At 45.7% G+C, this 23,939-nt stretch overlaps 1 protein-coding gene and 1 long non-coding RNA gene across 3 annotated transcripts; one reads left to right on the top strand and one right to left on the bottom strand.

The window, feature by feature from the left end:
* Positions 1-580: 580 nt before the first annotated feature.
* LOC125000708 lies at positions 581-16,059 on the bottom strand. Its single transcript, XR_007111364.1, has 3 exons — positions 15,832-16,059; positions 5,916-6,067; positions 581-1,047 (listed from the first exon to the last, which is right to left on the bottom strand). It is a non-coding gene; the product is annotated as an uncharacterized LOC125000708 (long non-coding RNA).
* A 1,782-nt stretch (positions 16,060-17,841) lies between these two features.
* Positions 17,842-21,459, top strand: LOC125001188 (POU domain, class 3, transcription factor 3-B). 2 transcript variants are annotated; one of them, XM_047577108.1, is made up of 2 exons: positions 17,842-19,926; positions 20,303-21,459. In XM_047577108.1, the coding sequence occupies exons 1-2, from the start codon at positions 18,724-18,726 to the stop codon at positions 20,399-20,401; spliced, it is 1,302 nt and encodes a 433-aa protein (XP_047433064.1). In that variant the 5' UTR covers positions 17,842-18,723; the 3' UTR covers positions 20,402-21,459. The 2 variants fall into 2 exon arrangements, with proteins under 2 accessions (XP_047433064.1, XP_047433063.1); XM_047577107.1 differs by having other exon boundaries at positions 17,854-19,935.
* The last annotated feature ends 2,480 nt before the right edge of the window (positions 21,460-23,939 follow it).

Here is a 23,939-nt window from a genome sequence, read left to right on the forward strand (position 1 = left end):
TAATCTCTCCATCAGTTTGGAGTCTGAAAAACGTTGAAGACCCCTGATTTAGTCGACCAGACGGGCTGATGAGAGCAAACTGGGAGTTAGAGGGGGGCTGTAGGCTCCCCCCTCCTCCTCCTCCTCCTTCTCCTCCTCCTCCTCCTCCTGCTCTGGATACAGTAGGCATCATTTAGTGGGGAGAGCAGTGGAAACAGTGTGGGGTTAGCCACGAGGTCGCCACACTTACTGCACGGCCGAGCTCATTTCCACTGGTGTCCACAGCTCAGACTCCCCCCTCCTCCTCACCCTCCTCCTCCTCCTCAGAGAGAGAGCCAGTGAAATGGCTCATTCACTTTCTGATCACAGTCCGCCACTCTCTCCCTCACACACTCGAACCGACACACACACACACACACACACAGTCAGTCAAACACACAAAGGGGTTGCAGGCTGTCTTCATTGTGCTGTTATTTGCTATTTTCGTCCCCTCACATCCCCAGAAACGTTCCCTCGGCTCTGACGGTTCACTTTTCGTGTAAATCCTGCCGCATTCACCAGATTAAACCAGATTGGACATGCTAGTTTTTATTTTTTTATTTTTATTATTGTGTCAAGTCAAAAGTAGAACAAACCAGCGATCACTCACTCTCAGAATCGGTATCCAAGTATTCCACAATCAAGCTAATCCCTTTCTCCAACTAATCTGATAAGTACGGCTAATGATGTTTGAATGAATAACTAACTAAGCCAAAATGGGATATAGCTGTCATACACTGGAAGTCTGTTTGTCCCCCCCCCACCACCTTCTTTTTCCTCACTGCACACACAGATTCATGTGCAAGCATCCCTGAAGGTACGGCGGTGCTGAACCAATCCGCTGCCGTCGACTTGCCCCTCTGCCAGCTCCCGTCTGCATGTATGAAGACGTCCCATCACACCTGAGACACATGCGCAGCAGGTCAGTCACAGGTAAAGCTTCTGGAGCCAAATCCGGTGGAGACGTGCGAGAAACGGTGGGATCTGATAAAGAGGACAGTCAAGTTCTCGCAGGATACCTGCTGGGATCTTTGGAAGAAAGAGAAAATAACAAAATATCTGACTAAGAGCGATTTTATATGGTCTAGTAAACCATATACTGCCACAAACGTGACCAGACTTTGCTACCAGATTAAATCATTTGCAAATTCTCAATTTACCAACACATTTTATCTTGTATTTATACTTTTACTTGTATTATTCCTCTTCATGCAAACATCCATTAGTGGGAGTTTTAAGACTGATTCTAATTAATGACATTCTCCTCTTTAAGTACAGAATGTTTCTCCTGTTTTAATCTGTCTGTGCAAGAAGAAACAAACAAAAAAAAGTTTGTTTGTTCCGATCGGTTGCAGATATCACAACAGATGCTGCAGCATATTTCCACTTTTGTTCCTTTAAATCTGTGCAGAATCCAAACAAATGGAGTATCAGGGCGGCGTGAGAGCGCTGCTTTCACTGTGTTCCGTCAGATTTTCTTTGCATTTTGCTCCTCGAGCAGAAAAAAAAATAAAAAAATAAAAAAATCGCTCTGATCGCAGACCCCGATACGGTTCTTCTCCCTCCGCGGCCTCAGTGTCTCATGCGGGGATCGATACCGCCGCCACACGCCGCGGCCCTTTACTCACACTCCGGCCTGGCAGTAAGGGATCGCGCGGAGCCGCTGGGTCAATGCCCGGGCTCCTGGTTTCGGCTGATGGCCGTTCGTTAAAGAGCGGTCGACGCGGCGGAGCTCGGTGTTAACGGTGTCAGGCCTGATACTCCCGCCGGGCCGCTCCCCGCTAATGACCGGCCGATCGATACCCGTCTGCCCTCAGCACTGACCAATCAAACTGACGCCTCTGGTTGACACATCGAACCAGCTGGAGCCAGGGGGGAAGCTCGAGCTGGTCGAGGAAGTGCACATGGTTATAGATTTAAAGCATAGGTTTTCAACAGGGGGTCCGTGGCCCCTAGAGGGTCCGCGGCGGAGCTGCAGGAGGGTCACAAAATTTTTGGTTGATTAGACATTTTTTTATATATATATATATATTTTTAATTTTGTCATCCAGCATATTTTAGTAAAGGGATAAATGGCGTAATCTTGAATGTAAAATGATTTTAATAACGTATATTTATAAATATCACTAGGCCAAGTTTAATATAGAACACTTATAGTAGGTAGGGCGTCTTTGGCCTTCGCCATAAAATGGAAAAGAGGTTTTAATTCGAAGGGAGTGGTGGTGATTTTTGAATAATTAGTGACATTTTCCATCCTGCTCCGACTGCAGGAACAAACTTCACAGTGCCGGTGCGCATCACTTTCTGGTTTCTGTGACAAATTCACCTGCTGCTGGTGAACTTCTTGTTGTTGTTTTTCTTTCTTTTTCTTTCCTCTTTCCCTCTTTTCTCTTTCGGGGTGAGGTATTTTTATCGGCTCCGTGGGGTTTCTTTTTTTTTTTTGGAGTGCGTCTGCCTCTCCGTCTCGCTGCTCTTGTCAGCTTTTTCTGGCGTTTGTGTTCGCAAATACACCGAACCGAGAATATGTGTGTATAAATAAGAGCGGGAGCTGTTTGGATGTGGTTGGCATTTGGGAGAGGGGAGTCGTTTTGTTCCCCCGTGACACCTCCACCCATCCATCCACCCATCCATCCATCCATCCACCCATCCATCCACCCATCCATCCATCCATCCATGGCTGTGTGCTGCATCACCGTTCTGTGCGAGCCAGGGGGCAGGAAATGGGCGACTTGCGGAGATGAAAGGGGACTCGGGCCACGTGGCGGCGGCCACACAGGAGCCTCAGTCCTCTGTGTCTGTCTCCGGGTCGCCCTGTCCGTCCATCTGTCCGCGCGCCCTCAAAGAGACATTTGTCCCGTCACAAGGGTCATTCAGTCACTCACAGCGCACACACACACACACACACACACACACACACATCGCCAAGATTACAAAAAAAACCCAAAAAAAATAGAAGAAGAAAGAAGTGCACCCTCTTCTGACCGGACAAATGGACACTCGGTGACTGAGTGAGCCACTTCAAGATGAGAATCGCTTTAACCGCCTCGCACGATGAAAGTAGAGGACTTTGTTTTTTAATCTTCAGAGCCAGCTAATGCACGAACACAGGCACTTGGAGGACAAAAAAAAAAAAAAAAAGAGACAGAGAGCACAGCTTCTGTTGGTCTCATTTTTTTTTATTGCACAGTTCAAAGAAAACACTGCACATACAGAAGCTTGAACAGAAGTATTTGTCACTCTAGTAAAATTAAAAAAAAAAAAAAAAAAAAAAGTAGCTTTCTGGTGCATTACCTAAAGGTTTAATACATAATATTCCCCATATTGGAGATTTGTTATTTCCACCAAACAGTGACAAATTCATTTACAGCGTGCACAACATCCACTTTATTCAAAATGCTGCACAGACGCAAACAAAAACAGCAATAAAATCGGCTGTTTTTTCAATGGAGTTTGGAATGAAAGCGCTGAAACGTTTAAATGCACGAGAAAGCCCCTTCGAGTACAGCTGCACCAGAACCTGACACTGATCTGCTCCACTACTCCAGCTCATTCATAAAATAAAAAAAATCATTTCCAGCCCATTCCTGTCTTTATTGTGAGCACATTTTTTAAACAAACCGTGCGCGTGATGTGGGGGTTACATAAACTGATAAGTCCCAACTCAGCTCGGGCGAAATGACACAGAGAGGAGCTGGCGATGGAGCGCTTTCAGTGGGAGATGTGACAATGTGACATCACGCTGAGGGGAAATGAGCAGGAGCAGAGATATATTCAAAAAATATATATATTTATATAGAAAAAAAAAATCTAGCGGCTCTATCCCTGAGCTTCACTGACAAAAATGTCTTTAGGTGGCGAGGATTATGGATTAATCTATAATAACTAGTGAAGGAAAAGAGAAAGGAAGGAAGGGGGAAAAAAAAAGAAGCAGCCTCCCGAGCCTGAAGTGTACCAGGCTAGAAATCCTGCCTCATCATCTAATGCTCCCACTAATATTCCCAAATTATATCATTTAGACCTGTATCAACGCCGCAGAATTAATCATCATTTCTCTGACACTGCCCGTCCCCAGAGTTCAACAAATAAACCCTTTTCCTCCTCCGCGACTTTTATTTTTATTTCTTCCCGGCCCCTTCAGCCAAACCAAACCTCCCCCTTTTTTACTCCGTTACTTGATAATCTGTTTATCCGTAAGTGTCGCATTACATTTGCAAAGCAGCTGAGGGGGCTGGTGGAGGGGTGAGGGTGTGTGTGTGTGGGGGCGAGGGGGGGGGACCACTGCCATCTTGTATATGGAGGGGGCTTCGGTGTGATTACCGGGGCCTCATATTTGGCGCTCTCTCAGACTTGTCAAATCCTTTGATCTGAACTGTCTTCATAATCACTTCAAAAAGTCTTCCTGAGAGCGTGAGGGCTTTACAAATGGGCTTCCCACTTTCACAAGCTCCCACCCCCCCTTCTCAACCTCCGCCCCCCCTTCTTCCTCCTCTGGTTAGTGTCTTGATACGTGTGCTACTTTCTCTCTCCCTCTCTCTGTGGCTAACATCTCGTGCCGTGTCGTGAATCCGCCTCATCAGAGGCTGCGTTTCGTGCTCTGTACCTGTTAAACGTCGACGCTTCTCTTCGGATCGACCGAGCCTCCGTTCGCGCCGTCGCTCCACCAGTTGAGTTCGACCCGGAGTTATTAGTGATGTGCATGCGTTGACCTTTGACCCGCTCGCCTCAGTCTGTGTGCACACAGCCGACGAAACATTAGGTACACTAGTGCAGTGTGTATGTAACTGGTAACTAGTAACTCAACCATTTAATTCAGTTTCAATTCACAGAAAAACTTCTTTAGATCATATTCTAACAAAATGTACTTCCTAACATTTAATATGAGTTATTATTATTATAGTTATTATTTTTAAGTCCTTTGTCTGCACACTCTCGTAAGCTTCATAAATTTACAGCAGGCGATGCCTTCACTAAAACTCAGAAATTTTAGACCTCCGGTATGATGGTGTTCACAGAAAAATTAAGTTTGGTATTTAGCAGTAATTCGCAAGTTTGACAAGTCAGATTCTATTTTTCCTCAAGTTGTCTTGAATGCAGCATCGGCTGCAGCTGGATCTCAACTACGACCCCCCACCCCCTCCCACCCTACTTCTGCCTGGCTGGTGATGCTAGTAGTTTGGAAAAGGAAAAGCTGCGACGCTGCCTGAAACTGCGTCGGGAAGGTGGTGACTCGGCTGTGTTGTCATACGTAGTTGGTGGCGCTGTTAAGCTGGTTAAGTGCTTTTTGGTATTTAGCCTGGTGCACCGACAAAATATAAGAACAGGAACCTCCATTATTCTAATGCTGAAGTGTCTAGTGAGCAGTGAAGGCCTCGTCTGAGTCAGAGTGGCTTTAATGTCCTGCCCCTGTTGGTTCTTCCTTTGGCTGCACAAGTCGAACCTTAGAGTTCCCTCTCTCTGTGCTGGATGGATGGATGGATGGATGGATGGATGGATGGATGGATGGATGGATGGAGGTGGAAGTGGTAACAGTGGCAGCAGCAGGAGAGGTGAGGGTGTGGAAAAGAAGAACTCTCCCTTCCTTCGTTCCGTGCTTCAACAATAGCATTTGCATATTTTTATACTCCTCTCTCTCTCTCCCCACCCCCCCAGCATCTCCCCCTCTCTCTCCCTCACCCTCCCTCCCTCCCTCTCTCTCTCTCTCTCTCTCTCTCAAAGAAAACAGCCCGGAGCGTGAATTCTCCAGCAGCAGGCGTGCAGAGGAAAACGGAAGCTGGGGAGACGACGTGTCCGCTTTTGCTGGAGGAGAGGTTGAGAGAACGGCACACACACACACACACACACACACACACACACACACACACACACACACACACATGAACGCCAGCTAGGATACTTACCTCCAGAGGTGGTGCATCGGGGGGGAGGCAGAGGAGGAGGAGGAGGAGGAGGAGGAGGAGGAGGAGGAGGATGGGGAGGGGGGCTGGGGTGTCACAGAGGAGGACCAAAGTTTGCTGTGTGGTGTGTGTGCACCAGGGGGACGGTGTCTCTCCTGTAAGAAACAAAGAAAAGAGCAGAAATTAGAATCAAATGAGCAGAATTTATTCCCTTTTATTGACAAATAAAATATATTTGAACCCACGCAGCAGCGTAGGAAATAGTTAAAACCATGCAAAAATAATATAAGAGGACATTTGCCTGAATTAAATACAGCAGTTTTAATACGTTCTTGGTATATTTTATGCTTTTCCTACGATTTTTTTCAAATGATGCATTATCAGTAATTTAAGGATGTGAACACACCTCATCTACTCCCAAACGCCTTCTCCAGACAGCAAATGTGCACTAAAATACACTTCCGCTACTACTTTTCATGCATTTATTTTTAATGATGGCTCTGGTGCAGCCGCTCTCGTCCGATTGGCCCGTTCCAGGAGGCGTTTTCCTTGTTGATGAAGCAGATTTTGAACACCCAAGTGTGTTCTTGTGCAGACACGTTGTTTTTTTTTTTTTTTTTTTTTAAGCAAAGTTTGATTAGCTAGCTATTTGCACGAATCACTAAGTGAGTCGATCTTGATGCACACAAATACGGAGCTGGGCGTCACGTGTCACAATTTGCTGACGATGATGCACTTTCTCTCAAGTAAGAATCTGCTTGCACGGCTACTTGTTGTTAGCATCTTTCGACACATTTTCCGGAAAGTGGTGGAACGAAAGGCCGCGCGGAGCGACGCGGCTAACGAATGTTTGCCAGAAAATGGATGCAGGAGGAGCTGTGACGTGGAGATAAAGCCGTAGAAAGAACAGATGGAGCTATGATTCAGTTTGTAGTCGCGCTAACAGAAGAAGAAGAAGAAGAATGAGCGCTGCAAGCTACTGAGTCAAACATTTTGCAAACAGTTAAACGTGGCTCACCGTTCTGACACACAGATTACTGGTGAAACATTACGTAACAGTGTCATTCAGAGTTTTAGCCGGAGGAGGAACGAACACACAAACACAACACACACACACACAGGTTGGGTAAATGTAGGCTAAAGCAGGGACTCTGTGGCAGATGCTGACAACGCTCTGAGACGTGTGTTAGTCATTGTCGGGAGGATTTGTGTTTGTGGCGCCGCTAATCCGAAAAAAAAAAGAAAAAAAAAAGGTCTGCGACAAACACAGCCGTGCACACCGGGAGCTTTGAGAACACGCCCTCGCACCTACAGTATGAAGGTTACAGCGGGAGGATAACTACATGCACGCAATTTCACTCCGCGTGACACCTTGTGTTGTCTCGGGTTCACTCAGACAAAGGAGGCGGTGGAGGACCTTCACGCGAGCTTTTAGTCTTTCCTCTTACTTGGACAATAAAGACATCCGCACGAGCAGCGACACACTTTGAAGCCGTCTATATTAATCCCAGCACGTCTGCCGCCATATGTCGCGATGAAAAGTCCCCAAAATGTGTTTTGTCGTGTTGAATTTGACACTACCATTCACACAGCGCGAAAACTGTGTGTGTGTGTGTATATATATATATATATATGTATGTATGTCGGGGTACGGCGATCCCGCCTCAAATCCTCTACAGACGGGGCTCAAATCAAACCCGTGGGGGTTCGCTGGGGAAGGTAAAATGTGCTAGGTGGCAAACGGCGCACATTTATTCAGTGCACATGTTCGCACACAGTCAACATCACTTCCTGGAATGACGAACTGACAGCGCACGACTCAAAGCCAAGAGCTGGGAGGGATATTTGACTTGACAGTCCATGCTGAGGCAATTTTCCATCATAGCTGAACTACAAAGTTCTATTGTATTCCAGTCTAGCGCCGGCATTGTTTCATTCCCCTCCTAACAACTCATCATTTATACGAGCTAAAGATCCCCTTTAGGTAGGAGACTGAAGACTGAAGAGGCTAGAATAACACCCCTCCAGTTTTACAGTATTCCCCAGCCTGCGTTGCAGCCTGCACCGAGGCCCTGCTGGTGAGCAACGTGTGGTGGGTGTGTGAGCTCGGAGGGGTCGGCGGCCAGCATGCGAGCTCCTCAAAGCCGCTTTTGTGGTGCTGCTGGCTCCGGCGCTCACGCCAGGCCTGGACAAAGACGGAGGGAGGGGATGGGAAGAGGGAAACGGGGGCTAGCAGCAGCTCCGCGGAGCGGCGAGGCGAGGCGAGGCGAGGCGGCGAGTGTGTGCGCGAGTGTGGCCAGTCATGCTTCTGCTGAGGCTTTTGCAGTTGTCGCCCTTCCAGAAATCTGGCGTCTCTGCGCGAGAAGCTAACGGGTCACGGAGACGACGCCTGACGTTTACGAGCTTTGCGACAACATAGTTAAAAAGACGTAAATAATTCACAACTTTTTCTGCAGAAAAATCGACAGTAACACACTTGATGACTGATATTGACCAAGAAAATAGCTTCAACCAATGCTCTTAATAACAGGAATAGAAGCGGGTTTGATTAAAGATGCCTTAAATATATATATATATCAAAATATATATTCTTAAAGGAGTGCACAATGTTCTGTAGCTTTAAATCTGTCCTGCAGAATTGTAGCAACATATTAAAGCGGCTTAAACAACACATCTCCTTCAGCTTCGTCCTGATTGGTGCAGGAAGTCACATTTTAGCCACAAAAAAGACTTGAATATAGAAAACAAGCTACAAGCGTGTGCAAGCTAGAGTAAATCTAAAACACCTACTAAATATTAGGTGCTAGGACGGTTATTTATTCACAAAAACGACATCAACGACTTGAAATTAGCATATAACCGTCGAGAATGTGCGGGACACGTGCTCCCACATGCAATGAGCCGCTCGTAACCGCCGCTAAACGCCTCCAGCATGGCCGACGGAGGGTGGGTTGCGTCGCCTAAACGCCCCCTTTTGCGGTTCACGTGGTGAAGCTTTACGCCGAGGGAGGGGCCGGGGGGGGAAAGCCGTGCAGGAGAAGATGTATGTAAACCCATTTCCAAACAAATGGGCCTGACTGCACGGCAACGGAGAGGGGCGCCATAAGCGTCCGGCGTGCATAATGCCCGCATGAATCAAGACTTCCCGGCTCGCAGGAACGTGACCACACAAACTCGCGTTTGAATAGCGCACGGTCACATATCATCCACAACAGTTGGCGACAACGACAGCAAGGGCCCCCGTTCTGAACTTGAGACCCGCTGATCGTGGCTGTAGACGCCTCAGAGAGTCTTACATGAGATCCACAACAGTATAACACTTAATATAGGGAGGGTCAATGTGTGGCCTGAGGACCCTTTGGGGGCCGCCTTAAGGCTTTTAAAGGGACATCTCAGCATTATGTTTTTGATCTGTGTTCAAGCATGTGATGCACAGTCCCTGAGACCCTGCGTCCACATATGGGGACTTGGTTTGTTTCATTTAAACTTTTAGCCTCATAACTAGATACTTGTCAGTGTAAAAACATGATATCAGATTCATTCTACAGCGGCTTGCGTAGGAAAAGTGGACAAGATACAAAACCTCATCACATTTTACAGTTGAAACTTATTAACTTTCCTGGTTTAATACGACACAAATTCTACGCACAAGTTCGCTAATTAGCAAGTACTCGATTGAGGACGTTGGGACGTAATTATTTGCAGTTCTGCTTTTGCACAACAATGTTCATGAACATTAACAGTTTTATAATTTGTTACATATTGTTGACTTTATTATAATACTGAGTGAAATAATCCCAGCGTCCACATATGAGGACATCATTTTTTCCAGAAACTACTTCCTGTTCAAAGACGATGCTTAGTTTTTATAGTCGTTTGATCCTGCTAATCCCAAATAAAGAGAAATGGGGAAAATAAAAATGCAAACAAAAGCTCAGGCCTTAGTAGATTAGTCTATTTTTCCCACTCTTCCATGCAGCCATTGTCCTCCATTCATTTCTGTACCAGACAGTGGTCAGGTAGCACCTTCTTGAAGCTCAGTGGTTTGTCAGTTTTTTTGCAAATATGTTCGCCATTGGCTTCCATCAATCACACACACGGTAAAAATGAGTTGGCAGACTCTTGAAAGATCTGTTGTGCTGTAAAACATTATGTCAACGTTGCATCATGTTGCGATGCGTCTTAGGTGCAGATTCATGCTTTCACACAAAAAAAAAAGAAAAAAATCAGATAAGTTTAAAAACACAGTGGAAATCAATGGCTGCCTGGGACAGAGAACTTTGTTTTTTTTTTAGAATCCCCAGCATCAAGAAAAAGTTTGTTGATAAAAAGAAACTTTTCTGGTCAGAAATGAATGGAGGTCAATAAGTAACTGGAATTTTGGGGAATAAATGTGCGATTCCACAGACTTAAAAACTCCTTAGAGTAAATTGTTACTTTCTCCTCCTTCCAACCTGCACCTTTAAAGATTTACATTTTCTGCGATCACTGTTCTTCAGATAGACGTAAAAACGTGTTTGTGCTCAGACCTGCAGATGCCTGTACTAGATATATAGATAGAGTATATATGGGTTTCTATGCAGGTATACTCTATAATACAATATTCCTAATTGTACACACTTAATACTTGGTCCAGCTTCACCCTGAGAGGTCTGGATTTGAGTCCTCGGACAAGTTCGTGTCCGCAAACACACACCAGCTACGACTGCATGGTCGTGTGTGTGTGTTCATTTAACCTGCACCGGGACTGAGGCCTTGAGCTCCTGCTACAATGTGGCGCCCGTAAAGACCGAGAGACGCCGTTTCCTCCCCGTTTCCCCTCATGAATATCAAAGGGCGACCGGGGCAGCGCCACCGCCGCCGACACAACAGCACGCAAGGAAAAATTACAGCCCTATTATTTTATTTGCATTACCTGTAATAGGCAGCATATTGGGCGCTGTATTTATTGCCTTATCAGCGCCAGCTTGGCTGTAAACATTTGCTGATTTATTAGCCACACGGGCCTTGCCCAAACATCACATGTAATTACTGAGCAAATAGTGCAAAGACGGTGTCGGGAATTTTTCTCCTTTGCTACTTTGTGGGTTTTGTAATGGATTGACCAGACTTAGCAGAAGGGAAGCAGGCTGCTTTGGTGCTGGAGGTTGAGCGCGTCTATCACAGATGGGGGATCTTAGAGGCTAGTTTTTCCTGCTGCTGGCTCAGACCCAGACATGCCTGTAGCCTCGACAGGGAATCAGAGAATGGCTGTTATTTGTACAGCTCTATATCCAGAGACACTCCTATCGGGGATGTGGTTAGTGTTGTTTTTTCTCCACCTGAGCGCCTGCTTCCATCCAATTATGTTGTTTGTCTTCTCAAAGACCTCAATAGCTCTAGCTTTGTGCCCCCCCCCCTCCTCTCACCACCTCCTCACATCACATCCACCCTGCTCTTCCACACACTGTTCCGCAAAGTTAGATAGAACTAGATCCATTAAGTTGGCGAAATGAACAAAAAAAAAAAAAAGTGCGACGCAGGGTTACCCTAGGTGCGCCCGTTCTTCTGTTATCCAATTTTACTGGGATTTGGAGTGATTTGCGCCCGGCTCCCCCGAGGGAAATAAATACTTTGATTAATGTAATCCTGGGCAGGGTGGTGCCACAAACCCCCTCCTTGTCTCTCCCTCCTATCCTCAGGGACCGCCACTGTTTAACAAACAAAAACAAAAAGCAGAGACTATGGAGAGACGTGCACGGTGGCCACGCACCAGGCAGCTGCAGACGTCTATAGATCCCCACTTTATTTATTAATTACTCGGCTTAATAACACAATATCAGTCTTGATTAGCAGGTGTAGCACACTCTAATAGGACAAAAATGATATATTATATATATATTTACATATATAGTCTGCACACTGATTTGCATAGACGGGTTTGTTTTGATGAGGAGGGTTTATAAGTCCACGGTTTACATGTGAGTGTGTGTACGAGGGAGTTACAGAGACGGAGGGAAGGAGGGATGAAGGCACCGAGTGGGTATAGGGGTAGGGATGGTGGGGGTGGGGTGGAGCTGAAGACTGACAGACAAAGCACCCCCCCACCTCCACCACCTCCACCTCCTCTCTCTTGCACAAACACACACCTTTTCCCTCCCTCTCCTGTGACTCAGAAAGCTGCACTTCATTCCATCTTCGCCGAATCTGTCCCCAGTCTCTCCCCCCTCCCCCCCGTTTGGATGTATAGTGGGTCAGGCCTCCTTTCTCTCAATAATAATAATGATAATAATAATAATAAAAATAGTGCAACTTCTGACCTTTTTATTTTTAAATTGAATCTTACCCCAATTTAATTCTCCCAGTCCACAAATAATTAATTTCATCTAATTGAAACCTCCCTCTGCTCTAAAAATAAATAAATAAATAAAGCTTTGGAAATTAATATAAAAAAAAAACAACAAAAAAAAAAACAGAACATGCCTCTGTCATTTTTTTTTCTTTTTTTTTTGTGATCTCCCCTGTTGATTTCCAATCCAAAATCAATAAGCTGCGGCTGTGCTGATGCGTGTCTGCACTCACTGGAGAGTCCTGATATAACACTAAACATATAATCTTTACCTGCGTGTCAGCCCCTTTACAAGCTGCAGGCCTGTAACGCTGCACAGGGCAATTACCAGCCCCGCACCGTGGAATGGGAGGTGTATATAACTCCACGCTGGCCTTAAATGATAGAATATTAATAAAGAGCCTCTGTCTTGTGTGAATGGGTTAAGAAAAAAGAAAAAGAAGCCCAGTTTGAAATGGAAGGCATGTTTAATGCTCATATTCAGTGTAGCCCATTTAATTAACGGTATAGTGGCTGCATTATCATTTAAGTGCTCCAAGTTGGATTCGGCTTTAAATCAACGTTTGGCCTGACGTGAGACACACTCAACGTATGTCGTTTCGGATTAGTGACTGGACCAAGGGGGGAGAAAATAAATTATGGAGCCCATAGGCAACTTAAGTAGGCCATAATTAAAAAAAAAAAAAAAAGAAAAAAAAAAAAGCGGCAGGAATTGCATCAGTTTAATCTGAATACTGTAACCAGGGAGCCGCACGCTCTGGTTTTACGCGCGTGTTTCTGAGCCTCGTATAAACCCGAGCGTCATAAATTCACCGGAATCAAAGTGATCAGAGTGGAAGGACGTTTTATGAGGGGTGGTGGGGGGGATATATTAATTGATTTCCATTAATGTTTTGGTGCGTGTTCCCGTGACGTTTAATAATTCAAAGCCTCATTTCACTTGATTTGCTTGTTTCGTGCGAGTTCGTGGAAGCATCTTGATGAATTAGACGGCAGTAAATAAAATAAATAAACGGCCTCCTGCTCCCAGGAACAGTCACTGCTGCGCCATGACAGAATGGGTGCATAATGCGGAGTAATAACGCGCAGGGCCGCTTTGATGCTTTGTTGCTGCTGGTTGTGATGATGATGACGGTGATGAAGAACAGCACCGGATAGTGCGGCGCCGGCCACGCGTGCGGAGAAATTGCAACGCGCTAATTCCAGGGATGATTCATGAGTCCGGCCCTCGTTTGCTAATAATTCTTAAAGTCTCCGGTTAGTCATATGCTTCCACAAAGACCTGCTGCCTCAGACTTCTCCTGCAGATGGCTTAAAACAGACTATTTGCATATCAACTGGCTGTCATTGATAGGCTGCTGTCACAAACGCGCACGGATCAATACAGCCAGTGTTCCCCCACGCAGCTCCCGGTGGCGTGAAATAATAATTCATCCCAGTGAAATTGGGATATCTTTAAACAGTGGGTAATTAAATTAAGCATTTAATCGCATCTGGGGCTGGGGGAGGAATCGGAATACGTCTGAGCTCGGATCCCGACATGCAACTTGATTTATTTTGGGAGCGCGAGTTCACGTTCGTTTATGAATAAACATCGCAGGCGCGGATGGCCCAGTTTGTCGTCGCGTGTCTGCTCGTGGAAGCAGCGGCTGGGAACGTGCACGTGCACTGCAAAAACAAACAACAACAACAACAAAAAAGACATTTTATTGGTTTGGAGTCAGGGTCGTTTCACTTTAAAAAGAGGGGGTTGAAAAAAGCGCATAATTTAAATCAAATGATCTGTTTCTTGCGTAAATGTAATTTAAAAAATAAATAAAAAGAATCTAAAGTAGCTCACGTGTGTCTGGATTTTACTTTGTGGAATAGATAAATTAAAATGAGCATGAAAACATGTAGTTGATTCAGAACTGTGACATAATATGGGCCGTTTTTTTGCAGTGTAACATATATATATTTGCAGCATTTGCATCATGAAGGAGCGCGACACCTGGCGGCAGTTATCCCTTTTTATTTAATTACTTAATTTATTTATTTATTTTTACGGTGAACCCAAATGATTCTCAGAATGCGTTTCACCTCGAACCCTGACATTTTCTAAACTCCCACGGCTCCGTCCGCGGCGTGTAATTATAACGACGGGCCCGTTACACGTTTCTGCAACAGGGTGACAGTTTGAGCTCATGTAAATATCGCGATAAGTTGTTGTTACCGCTGCAGCCAAGACACCACCAGTCAGGAGAATAAAGCCTGAGTATTCCCAGTCAGATTCGTTTTAGCTGCATTTAAAAAAAATAAATAAAAGAAATTGTGGATTTAAAAATAATAAAACACTTATTGAGATAATGAAGCTTTCATTTACAGTAATGTCGTTACTGTAACGCGTTACCGTCCAGCACCGGTGCTGCTGGCCCGGGACACCGAGCCTCTTTTCATCTCGACTCCACTGCACAAACATACAGCTTAATGCGACTAGTGTTTCCCTCTTTTATTGGGCTCTCCATGGCTACCAAGTGCTGGGCTCAGAAATGCTCTCCCCATCAATGAAGGGAAAGGAGTTAACCCGTGAGAAAAAAAAAAAAAAAAAAAATCAACCCAGCAGCAGAGTTTAGCGGAAACTACTAAACCTTCAGATTCAGATCCTCGGCGGTGATCGCTCAAACAGGAGGAAAAAAAAAAAAAAAGTTGCCACAGACTCTGAAATGAAATGAAACGCCTCTCGCTGTTGTGCCGCGCGCATTGGCTGCTATTAAATAATTCCCGGACCTCTCTCTCTCTCTTTTTTTTTTTTTTTTTTTGGAGTTTTCTTCTCATCGCCTGGTCCCTTGGAAGAGGTCCAAAAAACAAAAACGAAAAAAAAAAAAAAAAAAAAAAAAGACAGCATTCATTAAAATCCGAAGCTATTTACGTGCCATCGCGAGCTGTGTGTGGCGCGCTGTGGCCGCCAGGCTGCTGCGCGCAAACTTTAAACAAACTTTGCAGCAGCGAGATCGATTTATATTAAACGATTTCATATTGCACTTGCCTACGCGATCCCTCTGGAGGATTCAACCGAGGGGTCTCCCTCTCTCTCTCTCTCTCTTTCACTCGCTCTCTCTCTCTCTCACCGCCTCCCTCACTCCCTCTCTCTCTCCCTCTCCCTCTCCCTGCTTAAAATGTGATTGATTGCACTTTTCTCCGGTGGACATTCACTACGAAACAGCCCAGCTTATCCATCCACACGCTGTTTATATATATATATATATATATTTTTTTTAAAAAAGCAAGAAAAATAATGGCTTTGGCGCAAACAGCGGCGCGCTTATTGATTTTTACGCATTCTGGGGATAAAAAAAAAGAAAAAAAAGACGCATTTCTAATTCGGTTTTAAATGTAAGTTTACACAGACTATGACTGCGCGTCGGCGGCGGAAGGAGGCTGAAATGTGATTTAAAGCAGCGATCGGTCCACGATGAGGAAGCTCGCGTGAGGAGCTGCAGCAGTGGAGCAATGCGCGAGGCGAGGCGATAAACTCTAAACATTCCTCGAGCGTAAAAAAAGAAAAAAAAAGAAAAAAAGAAAAGAAATCCGCACGGATAATTGTTGACTTACCTTGCGTCCAAGAAAAGGGGGAAATAGCTTCACATTGTTCCCACGCAGCCTGTAAACGGTTATCTCCCTTTCCTACGTCTCGGTGCTCCCTAAGATTTTCTTTCCTCTGCCTCAACTGAGCAGGAGCACTCCTCGGCTCCCGCTATTATTTTCACTAAAATATATGAAAATTTATGCAAATGAAAATCAGCACTAACTGTTCGTCTCTTGTTATACTTGGGGATGATTTTTTTTCCTCTCCCCCCTTTCTTTCTTTTTTTTCTTTTTTTTTTTTTGCATACAAAATAAATGAACTCCCCCCCCCCAGCAGGGAACTTGGGGACCTTTTATAATAAGCAAATAAATAATAAACACATCATATATCAGAGAGGAGTGTTTTTTTTTTTTTTTTTTTTGATTTTGGGGAGCATTTGCGGAGCGGCTTTTGACTCCCCCCTTTTTGCACAGATTACATATTTTCCTGTGCTTTTAGGGGTTGTCTGGTGTGAGGAGCCCTCTTTTCTGGATACGCACCCTCGGTGTCACGTTTCTGCTGTGGCCGCCTGAGACGCCCTTTCAAAGCGCGCAGTGTGGATTGAACAGCAGTAATTTAGACAGAAATCCTCACTGTATATTAATGAATGGACCGTGGGCCCCACGGCTCTGGCCCCCAGCCTGCCTATTCAATGTAAACAAATCCACGAGGCTCCCTCGGTTTTGAGCCCAGTCCAAATTAAATCTACTGGGATGAGATGGAGGAGAAGAAGAAGAAGAAGAGAGGGGGGGCCCTGGCGTGGAGTACACAGCCCACTCCACTGCCTCATATTTAATCCCATCTTTGCTCATCTTTGATTCGGGAGCTTATGAGGAAGTGTTTGGGGTTAAGGTGCGACATGCGCGATTTCAGGCCTCGGTTTTGTCCAGATGGGCGCCCCGAACTCAACCGATGGGTGCAGATGGATGGAGCTGTGTATCCGCAACTTATCGCCACCCATGGGTGCGTCCGCACAGAGGCAGGCAGGGGTCCCCGCGCCCCAAACAAAAGCCCCATTCATCTCTGGGGTTACGTGGTCATCTTCAAGGATGACGCGCGTTTTAAGGGCTATATTTCTGATGTATGTGTGTGTGTTTTATTGCCAACACACACACACACACACACACACACACACACACACACACACACACACACACACACACAAATCCCCCAAGGACTGCTCAATTTGCCCTTGTTTCGGTTGCCACTTTCTCTTTCGCCGTGCTCCAGTGAGGTTGCCTGTGCGCGGCGTTTCCGCATGGAAGCATCCCCGCAACCTTTGCGCGTTAACTCCTCAGGAGCCGAGGAGGAGGAGGAGGGGGCTGCGTGCGCCGGCTGCAGAGACGCGCACTTGTTCCCCGGTCCCGTTTGACACACGTTGCTCTGAGGTCCATTAAAGTGTTTTTTTTATTATTATTATCATTATTCGATTTACGCGCTCAGGAAGATGCTCCAGTGTGAGACTGAAACTTCAGCTACAGATATGTAGCATTTGTTTTTCTTTTTCTTGTATGTCCCAAATTCTATAATAATGAACAGATAGTTATAATTGCCTCTTTAATATCAGGTGCACAGTCCGCGTTATGGATAAAAACTCAACATTTACACGTAAACATGACCCATAAATGCGTTTTCACGCACAGTTTTATCGATTTAATAGACTGAGTCCATGTATCTGAGCTTATTTTTTTTCTAACAGGTGTAAACTTCTTGCTGAATGCGTGGGAAAGCTGCAATGTGTCATAAAAAAGAGGTTCCTCTTTGCGTTTGATTGGGTCATGATCTCCCCAAACTAGAGGTTTATCGAGCGTTTTCTTTTCTTTTTTTTATTTACCCTTTCAGCCCTGTTTGTGTACTAGTATCTCAGTACTATTTACTACCAAGTTGTATTCCCCGTTTTGTTTGGAGTGCAATTAAAAATCAGCCAATCGGAACAGCCGGAAGGAGGGCTCCTGCGCCCGGAGCAAGGCTGGCGAGACCTGCCACTCACACCCCGGGTAGCCAATCAATGCGGACGCACGGGGTAAACACCGCGTCCTCTGGCTGGCGAGCGGGGGCGGGACTACGCCGCCTTGTCAGGGAGGGAGAGAGAGAGAGAGAGAGAAGGAGAGAGATATAGAGAGAGAGGTGGGGAGAGAGAACAAGCGAATGAGAGGAGAGGCTCGCGAGCAGCGCCGTACACTGTTAAACTGGATTGTACTTCAACGGGAGTTTGCGGTTTGGCAGGTTTATATACATCAAAACAGAACAAAGAGACAGGCTCTACAGTGCTATAAAAGAAGAGAGAGAAAAGAATAAAGCGAGGGAGAAATCTCGGCGACTGAATTACAAAAGAACTGAGGACACTCCGCTAATGTTTTTCACACCCAAAGAGGACATAAACCGGGACTTTGTACGTTGTGGAGAATTTGCGAGGCTTTTTTTTTTTGTTTTCCGCGGCCACCAAAAGTTTGTTTGGGACGACGCTTTTTCTCCCCCTCCCTCCCCACCCACCCACCAGCACCGCCGCCGCCGCCGCTGTATATTTGAATTTTAATGTTCACAATCTCATCGCAGTGCGAAACTTTTAAAACGGACTGCACATGGTTTCAAAGGGCTTTTGAAAACCTGGAATTTTATTCTTCGACGTCCACGCAGACGCGCCTGAGCTAGAATGTTGTAAATACATGCGGATTTTATCCAGTTTTCTGACTCCGTTTTTGAAGCTTTTTTTTTTTTGTGCGTTTTTACGCACATCATCGATGGTGTTCGCCAAAAAGCCTACCCGTACTTTTAAAGTTTGAATAATTCATGAGATACAATTTGCCTGCACGAAAGAAGTGACTGTAAAAAAAAAAGGGAGGGGGGTTATCACAAACATATTCATAAGGGTTGACGGAATGGCCACCGCGGCTTCCAATCCTTATCTACCCAGCAATAGCATCTTATCGTCCGGCTCCATCGTGCACTCTGACTCCGGCGGCGGTGGCATGCAGCCGGGCAGTGCTGCGGTTACCTCGGGTTCTGGGGGCTACAGAGGAGACCCCTCGGTCAAGATGGTGCAGAGTGACTTTATGCAAGGCGCGATGGCAGCGAGCAACGGGGGGCACATGCTGAGCCATGCCCACCAGTGGGTGACATCCCTCCCTCACGCCGCGGCGGCGGCGGCGGCAGCCGCTGTCGCCGCGGCCGAAGCCGGATCGCCTTGGTCGTCGAGTCCCGTCGGGATGGCCGGCAGCCCGCAGCAGCAGGACGTGAAAAACTCCGGCAGAGACGACCTGCACACGGGCACCGCGCTGCACCACAGGCCCCCTCACTTAGCCCCCCATCAGACTCACGCCGGGGCTTGGGGGAGCACGACCGCGGCTCACATCAACTCCATATCCGGGGGGCAGCAGCAGCAGCAGTCGCTCATCTACTCGCAGCCGGGAGGGTTCACTGTGAACGGGATGCTGAGTCCCGGGAGCCAGAGCCTGGTGCACCCGGGGCTGGTGAGAGGAGACACCCCCGACCTGGACCACGGCAGCCACCACCACCACCACCACCACCAGCATCCGCACCACCAGCACCACGGCGGCGTCAACAGCCACGACGCGCACTCGGACGACGACACGCCGACCTCGGACGACCTGGAGCAGTTCGCCAAGCAGTTCAAGCAGCGGAGGATCAAGCTGGGCTTCACGCAGGCGGACGTCGGCCTGGCTCTGGGCACCCTGTACGGGAACGTTTTCTCTCAGACGACCATCTGCAGGTTCGAGGCGCTGCAGCTCAGCTTCAAAAACATGTGCAAGCTCAAGCCTTTGTTAAACAAGTGGCTCGAGGAGGCCGACTCGTCCACCGGCAGCCCCACCAGCATCGACAAGATCGCGGCGCAGGGGAGGAAGCGAAAGAAGCGCACGTCCATCGAAGTGAGCGTCAAGGGGGCTCTGGAGAGCCACTTCCTAAAATGCCCCAAACCCTCGGCCCAGGAGATCAGCTCCCTGGCGGACAACTTGCAGCTGGAGAAAGAGGTGGTTAGAGTGTGGTTTTGCAATAGGAGACAGAAGGAAAAACGGATGACGCCCCCAGGAGTGGCACAGACGCCGGAGGATGTGTACTCTCAGGTCGGCAATGTGAGTGCAGAAACACCGCCCCCCTCCATGGACTGCAAAAGAATGTTCAGTGAAACATAGAACAGCACAGCAGAATATTTTATATGAAATTAAAACTGGTTAAAAGCAGAAAAAAAAACAAACACACAGACTATCGGCAGGATAGCCAAACATTTTTTTGATACTGTGATTGTGAGGGAATATGAATGAGACTGCAAATGTGTTATCTATTTTTCACCAGACAAAAAGAAAGAAAGAAAGAGAGAAAAACGAGCAACCTTTTCCCCCTTTTTCCTCCCAACCCCCTCAGAAAAAAAACGCACCGTTAACCTTCTTCCAGGCCCTAAATGTCTTAACCTAAAAGGTTCCTTCTGCTTTTTTCTTTCAGGGGCATTTTTTAGTAGATTACTTAAAAGATGCAAGTGAAGCGAGCGACCAGAGGGTGACAACTACAAGTTCATTCCACCAGGTAATTTTGGCGCATTGAGACACACCAGGAGGAAAACCAAGTATTGTTTTTATTCTTTTTTTTCCCCTTCTTCTTCTTCCCCCCCTTCTCCAACAAAAAATAATTCCCCCTCCTCATTTTACCCCGTGTTTGATTGAAGAAACAAAGGAGCAGGCATTTTGTATATTTAGAAATGAGCCGCCTCCCTCCCTGTCTCCAACAAAAAGAGAAAGAGAAAAAAAACGAAATAAAGAGGGGAAAACTGCAACAATGCGAAGAAGAGTGACATCCACGAAGCTTCCATCACGATTTTTCCTTTTCTGAGATGGACTGCATGGTTTCATTAACACACACACACACATACGGAGGATTAGGGGTTCTTTTCTTTTTTTTTTTTCTCCACGCTGAGGCCCTCATGAGCCCAGAAAGAAAGCAGGACCAGGACTGCCTGATCTCAAAGATCACCCTCGTGTCTGTTTCTTCTTCTTCTCCTTTTTTTTTTTTTTAATTATTATTATTTAATGGACACCGTGAGTGGATTTCTTCTTACCCTTTTCCCCCCCCCAACGAGTAGAGCATAAGACATTTGAAAAAGACTTGAGCTGCACTTATTTGAAGAAAAAAAAAATCTGTTGCCAAGTGTGACTGAGTGGGTGCTGTGGATATATTAATGCTGCCCTTTGTAAGCAGTATTCTTTGGTAGGTTTTAATAAACAAAAACTCTGTAAAGCCGGCAATATAGATCACTAGATCAGATACTGATCTGAGTTATTTACTTTATATTTTTCATCAAAATGACTTGTTTTAATATTTTATTCGGAATACGTATGAATTATTCCAAACGGTAATTTATTTTTTCCCCCCTTCAACTTGTGTAAGATGATTTCCCTTCTCTTGTTTAATTTTTTTTTCTTATATATATATTTTTTTTGCCCTTATTTGTTTAATTTTGTATTTCTAAAGGAGCACAAATCACCGTGAGCTGACCGTTGTTAGGTAATAAGGGTATATTTTGATGTGATCATTTGATTGTAATTTAATTTCAGTAGTGGTTCCGTGCGAGCTGATTGAGACACAATAAATTTGTTAGAATGAAATGAAAGCATCTCGTGTTTTGGAATTCACGTCCCCGGACGAGGGGCTGGCCTGCGTGCTGCCCCTGCTCTTTTTTATTATTCTCATTATTTATGTGCGTGCACAGGAGCTGGAGCTAATGAAGAAAATGGAGGACTGCGTTTGTCCCACACGAAGCTGCGTTCCTTGAACTAATCATCCACGAGAAAAACAGAGGCTACTTTGACACTGAAAAAATGAAAATACTCAACCTTTAGGTGCAAAAAACAAAAATTTTATTTGTTCACTTAGAGACTGATAATACGAGCTGTTAATGTGGCTTCTCTAAACGTGTTAAATGTGCACCAGGATACTTTCCCTTTTCCTTTTAAATGAAACGTCGCTGCAGGCCTGCACAAAGGCTCCTCTGTTTGTTTACATGTGCTGCCTCTGCACGTCTGCAGGAAGGAGGCTGGATTTGAGATAATATATATATGAAAAATATATGATAATAATAATAATTAGAATAATAATAATTGTTTCAGGCGCCTCCGCTTTGTGCACTTGATGTATGTAATTTATCCATTATGTAATGTTTACGCTGCGGATTCTGACGCGTATTTAGCTGAATAATTGCAGCTCGTGCGTAAAAAAGAAAGAAAGAAAGAAATGCATCTGCAGACTTTACTGAAATAACACGTTGGTTGATTTGGGTTCATGGTTTGGGGATGAAACTTGAAAACGTTCGTGTCCTTAGTCCCTATGAGGCGCAGGTGTTGAGGAGTTGACACGTCGCGCTGGGTCAGAGGGATTTTACTGCTGGTCTGAGGACACGCGCTGCTCGTGAAATGTGTGTGATATGAAAGATGTTGTCTCAGAGCTGGGGAGTACAGACTAACTAGTTGGGAGTTAAAGTGCGCGTAATAATCTAAGAAGAATAATCCTTTTCTTTTATTTCTCTAATGTATCTATGTTCCAAACTTTTCACCTCTTCCTCCTCCTCCTCCTCCTCCTCCTTCTCCTTCTCCTCCTCCTCCTCCTCCTCCTCCTCCAGTGTTGTGCTCGTCTATTCAGCAAAACTCACATAACGTGTCCTCTCACTGCTGGATTTGAATTTCGCGGATGATTTCCCGTCCTAGTTGCTTAGCAACTGAATTCAATGATATAGAGAAGTAGGCATCATTTTTCTTTGTCTCCGTGAGTGAAAGTGGCAGCAGAGCCACACGCGCGCTCTCCAGAACTTTTATTCTTATTTTAAATTTGTATTTTGTTTTTATTGATTTACATTTAACAGTATAAATATTTTAAAAGGGCTTTAGAGAGAGAGAGAGAGGGTTTGAAATAAATTTGGAGGCTCCTTAAAAATAAAAAGAAAGAAAGAAAAACACACAATCTTAGGATTTAATATATTTTGGCGCGCGCTGATTTAGGAGAAATTTTAAATAGAATAAAAAAATAAATAAAGCACACGTGCAGTTGAGGCTCCACTTTGCCCTCACGCGCTCATTATGCATGCAGTTCTTGTTCTGCTCTGTATAAAATCCAATGCAAAGTCACATGACGCGCGGAGATAACCCCCCTCCCTTCCCCTCCCCCTCCCTCCCCCCCTCCACCTCACCCCCACTCTCCCTCCCAACGCAACAAGACCTTCACCGCAGAGGGGAACTAGTCGAGGTTCCTCCTGTAACAAATCCCACGCTGCAGACCTGCGCTCACACGCATCACCCTGCAAAACAGGAGCCAGCGAGCTCGCACGAAACACCCCCCAAAATAGTGAGAGATTTTACCGACACACGCAACCAAAAAAAAAAAAAAAAAAAAAAGAGTTTCAAATCTCATAATAGGGTTTGATCCGCCTATTCTCCGACAGCTTTGCCTTTTTTCATGGGTCTTCCACACCGTGTTGGCAGCAGCATGGGTGTGCGTGCGTGCGGTGTGCGCCGGGGCCCTGGGAGCTGGGAGCGCTCCTCCGTCCCCTGCCACTGATTCAGGACGCCGGTGACCCCCAACAGGCTCGTCGCGCCCGTTCGCACTAATTAAAGCTGCGCGTTGTCACAGCGCTCTGCTCTTTAAAGGCGAACCTGAGCGGAGGGATTTCTCCCGAAGAAGAAGAAGACGAAAAAAAAAATCAACTTTGGATTACTAATTATTATTATATTATTAATATTTCACGTGGCTGCCAGTCAACCCTGTGACACTGACAGAAAGTCGATGCTGCGACCTTATAGATCTAATAATCTCTAATCACACAGATCTTTATTTTATGAGCAACCGGTAGAAACAAATCCAACTTTACGCACCAACGTAAACGCGTTATTTCCTGGATCACACTCACAGATGAAACGTAAAAGGCTTCAGATCATATTTATTATTCCCGTAAATATCTGTTTAAGTGTTTCTGCTTTTAATGAAACGAGCTTGAGCAACTTTAGGAGCAGGTATTTGCTTTTACAGTCTTAAAAATATAAGAAACCAAACCAAGTAAACGTGCACCACCGTGTCAGGTGAAAATGGCGAAAATACG

The sequence above is a fragment of the Mugil cephalus genome, chromosome 23, assembly GCF_022458985.1.
Source record: "Mugil cephalus isolate CIBA_MC_2020 chromosome 23, CIBA_Mcephalus_1.1, whole genome shotgun sequence".
Lineage (NCBI taxonomy): Eukaryota > Metazoa > Chordata > Actinopteri > Mugiliformes > Mugilidae > Mugil > Mugil cephalus.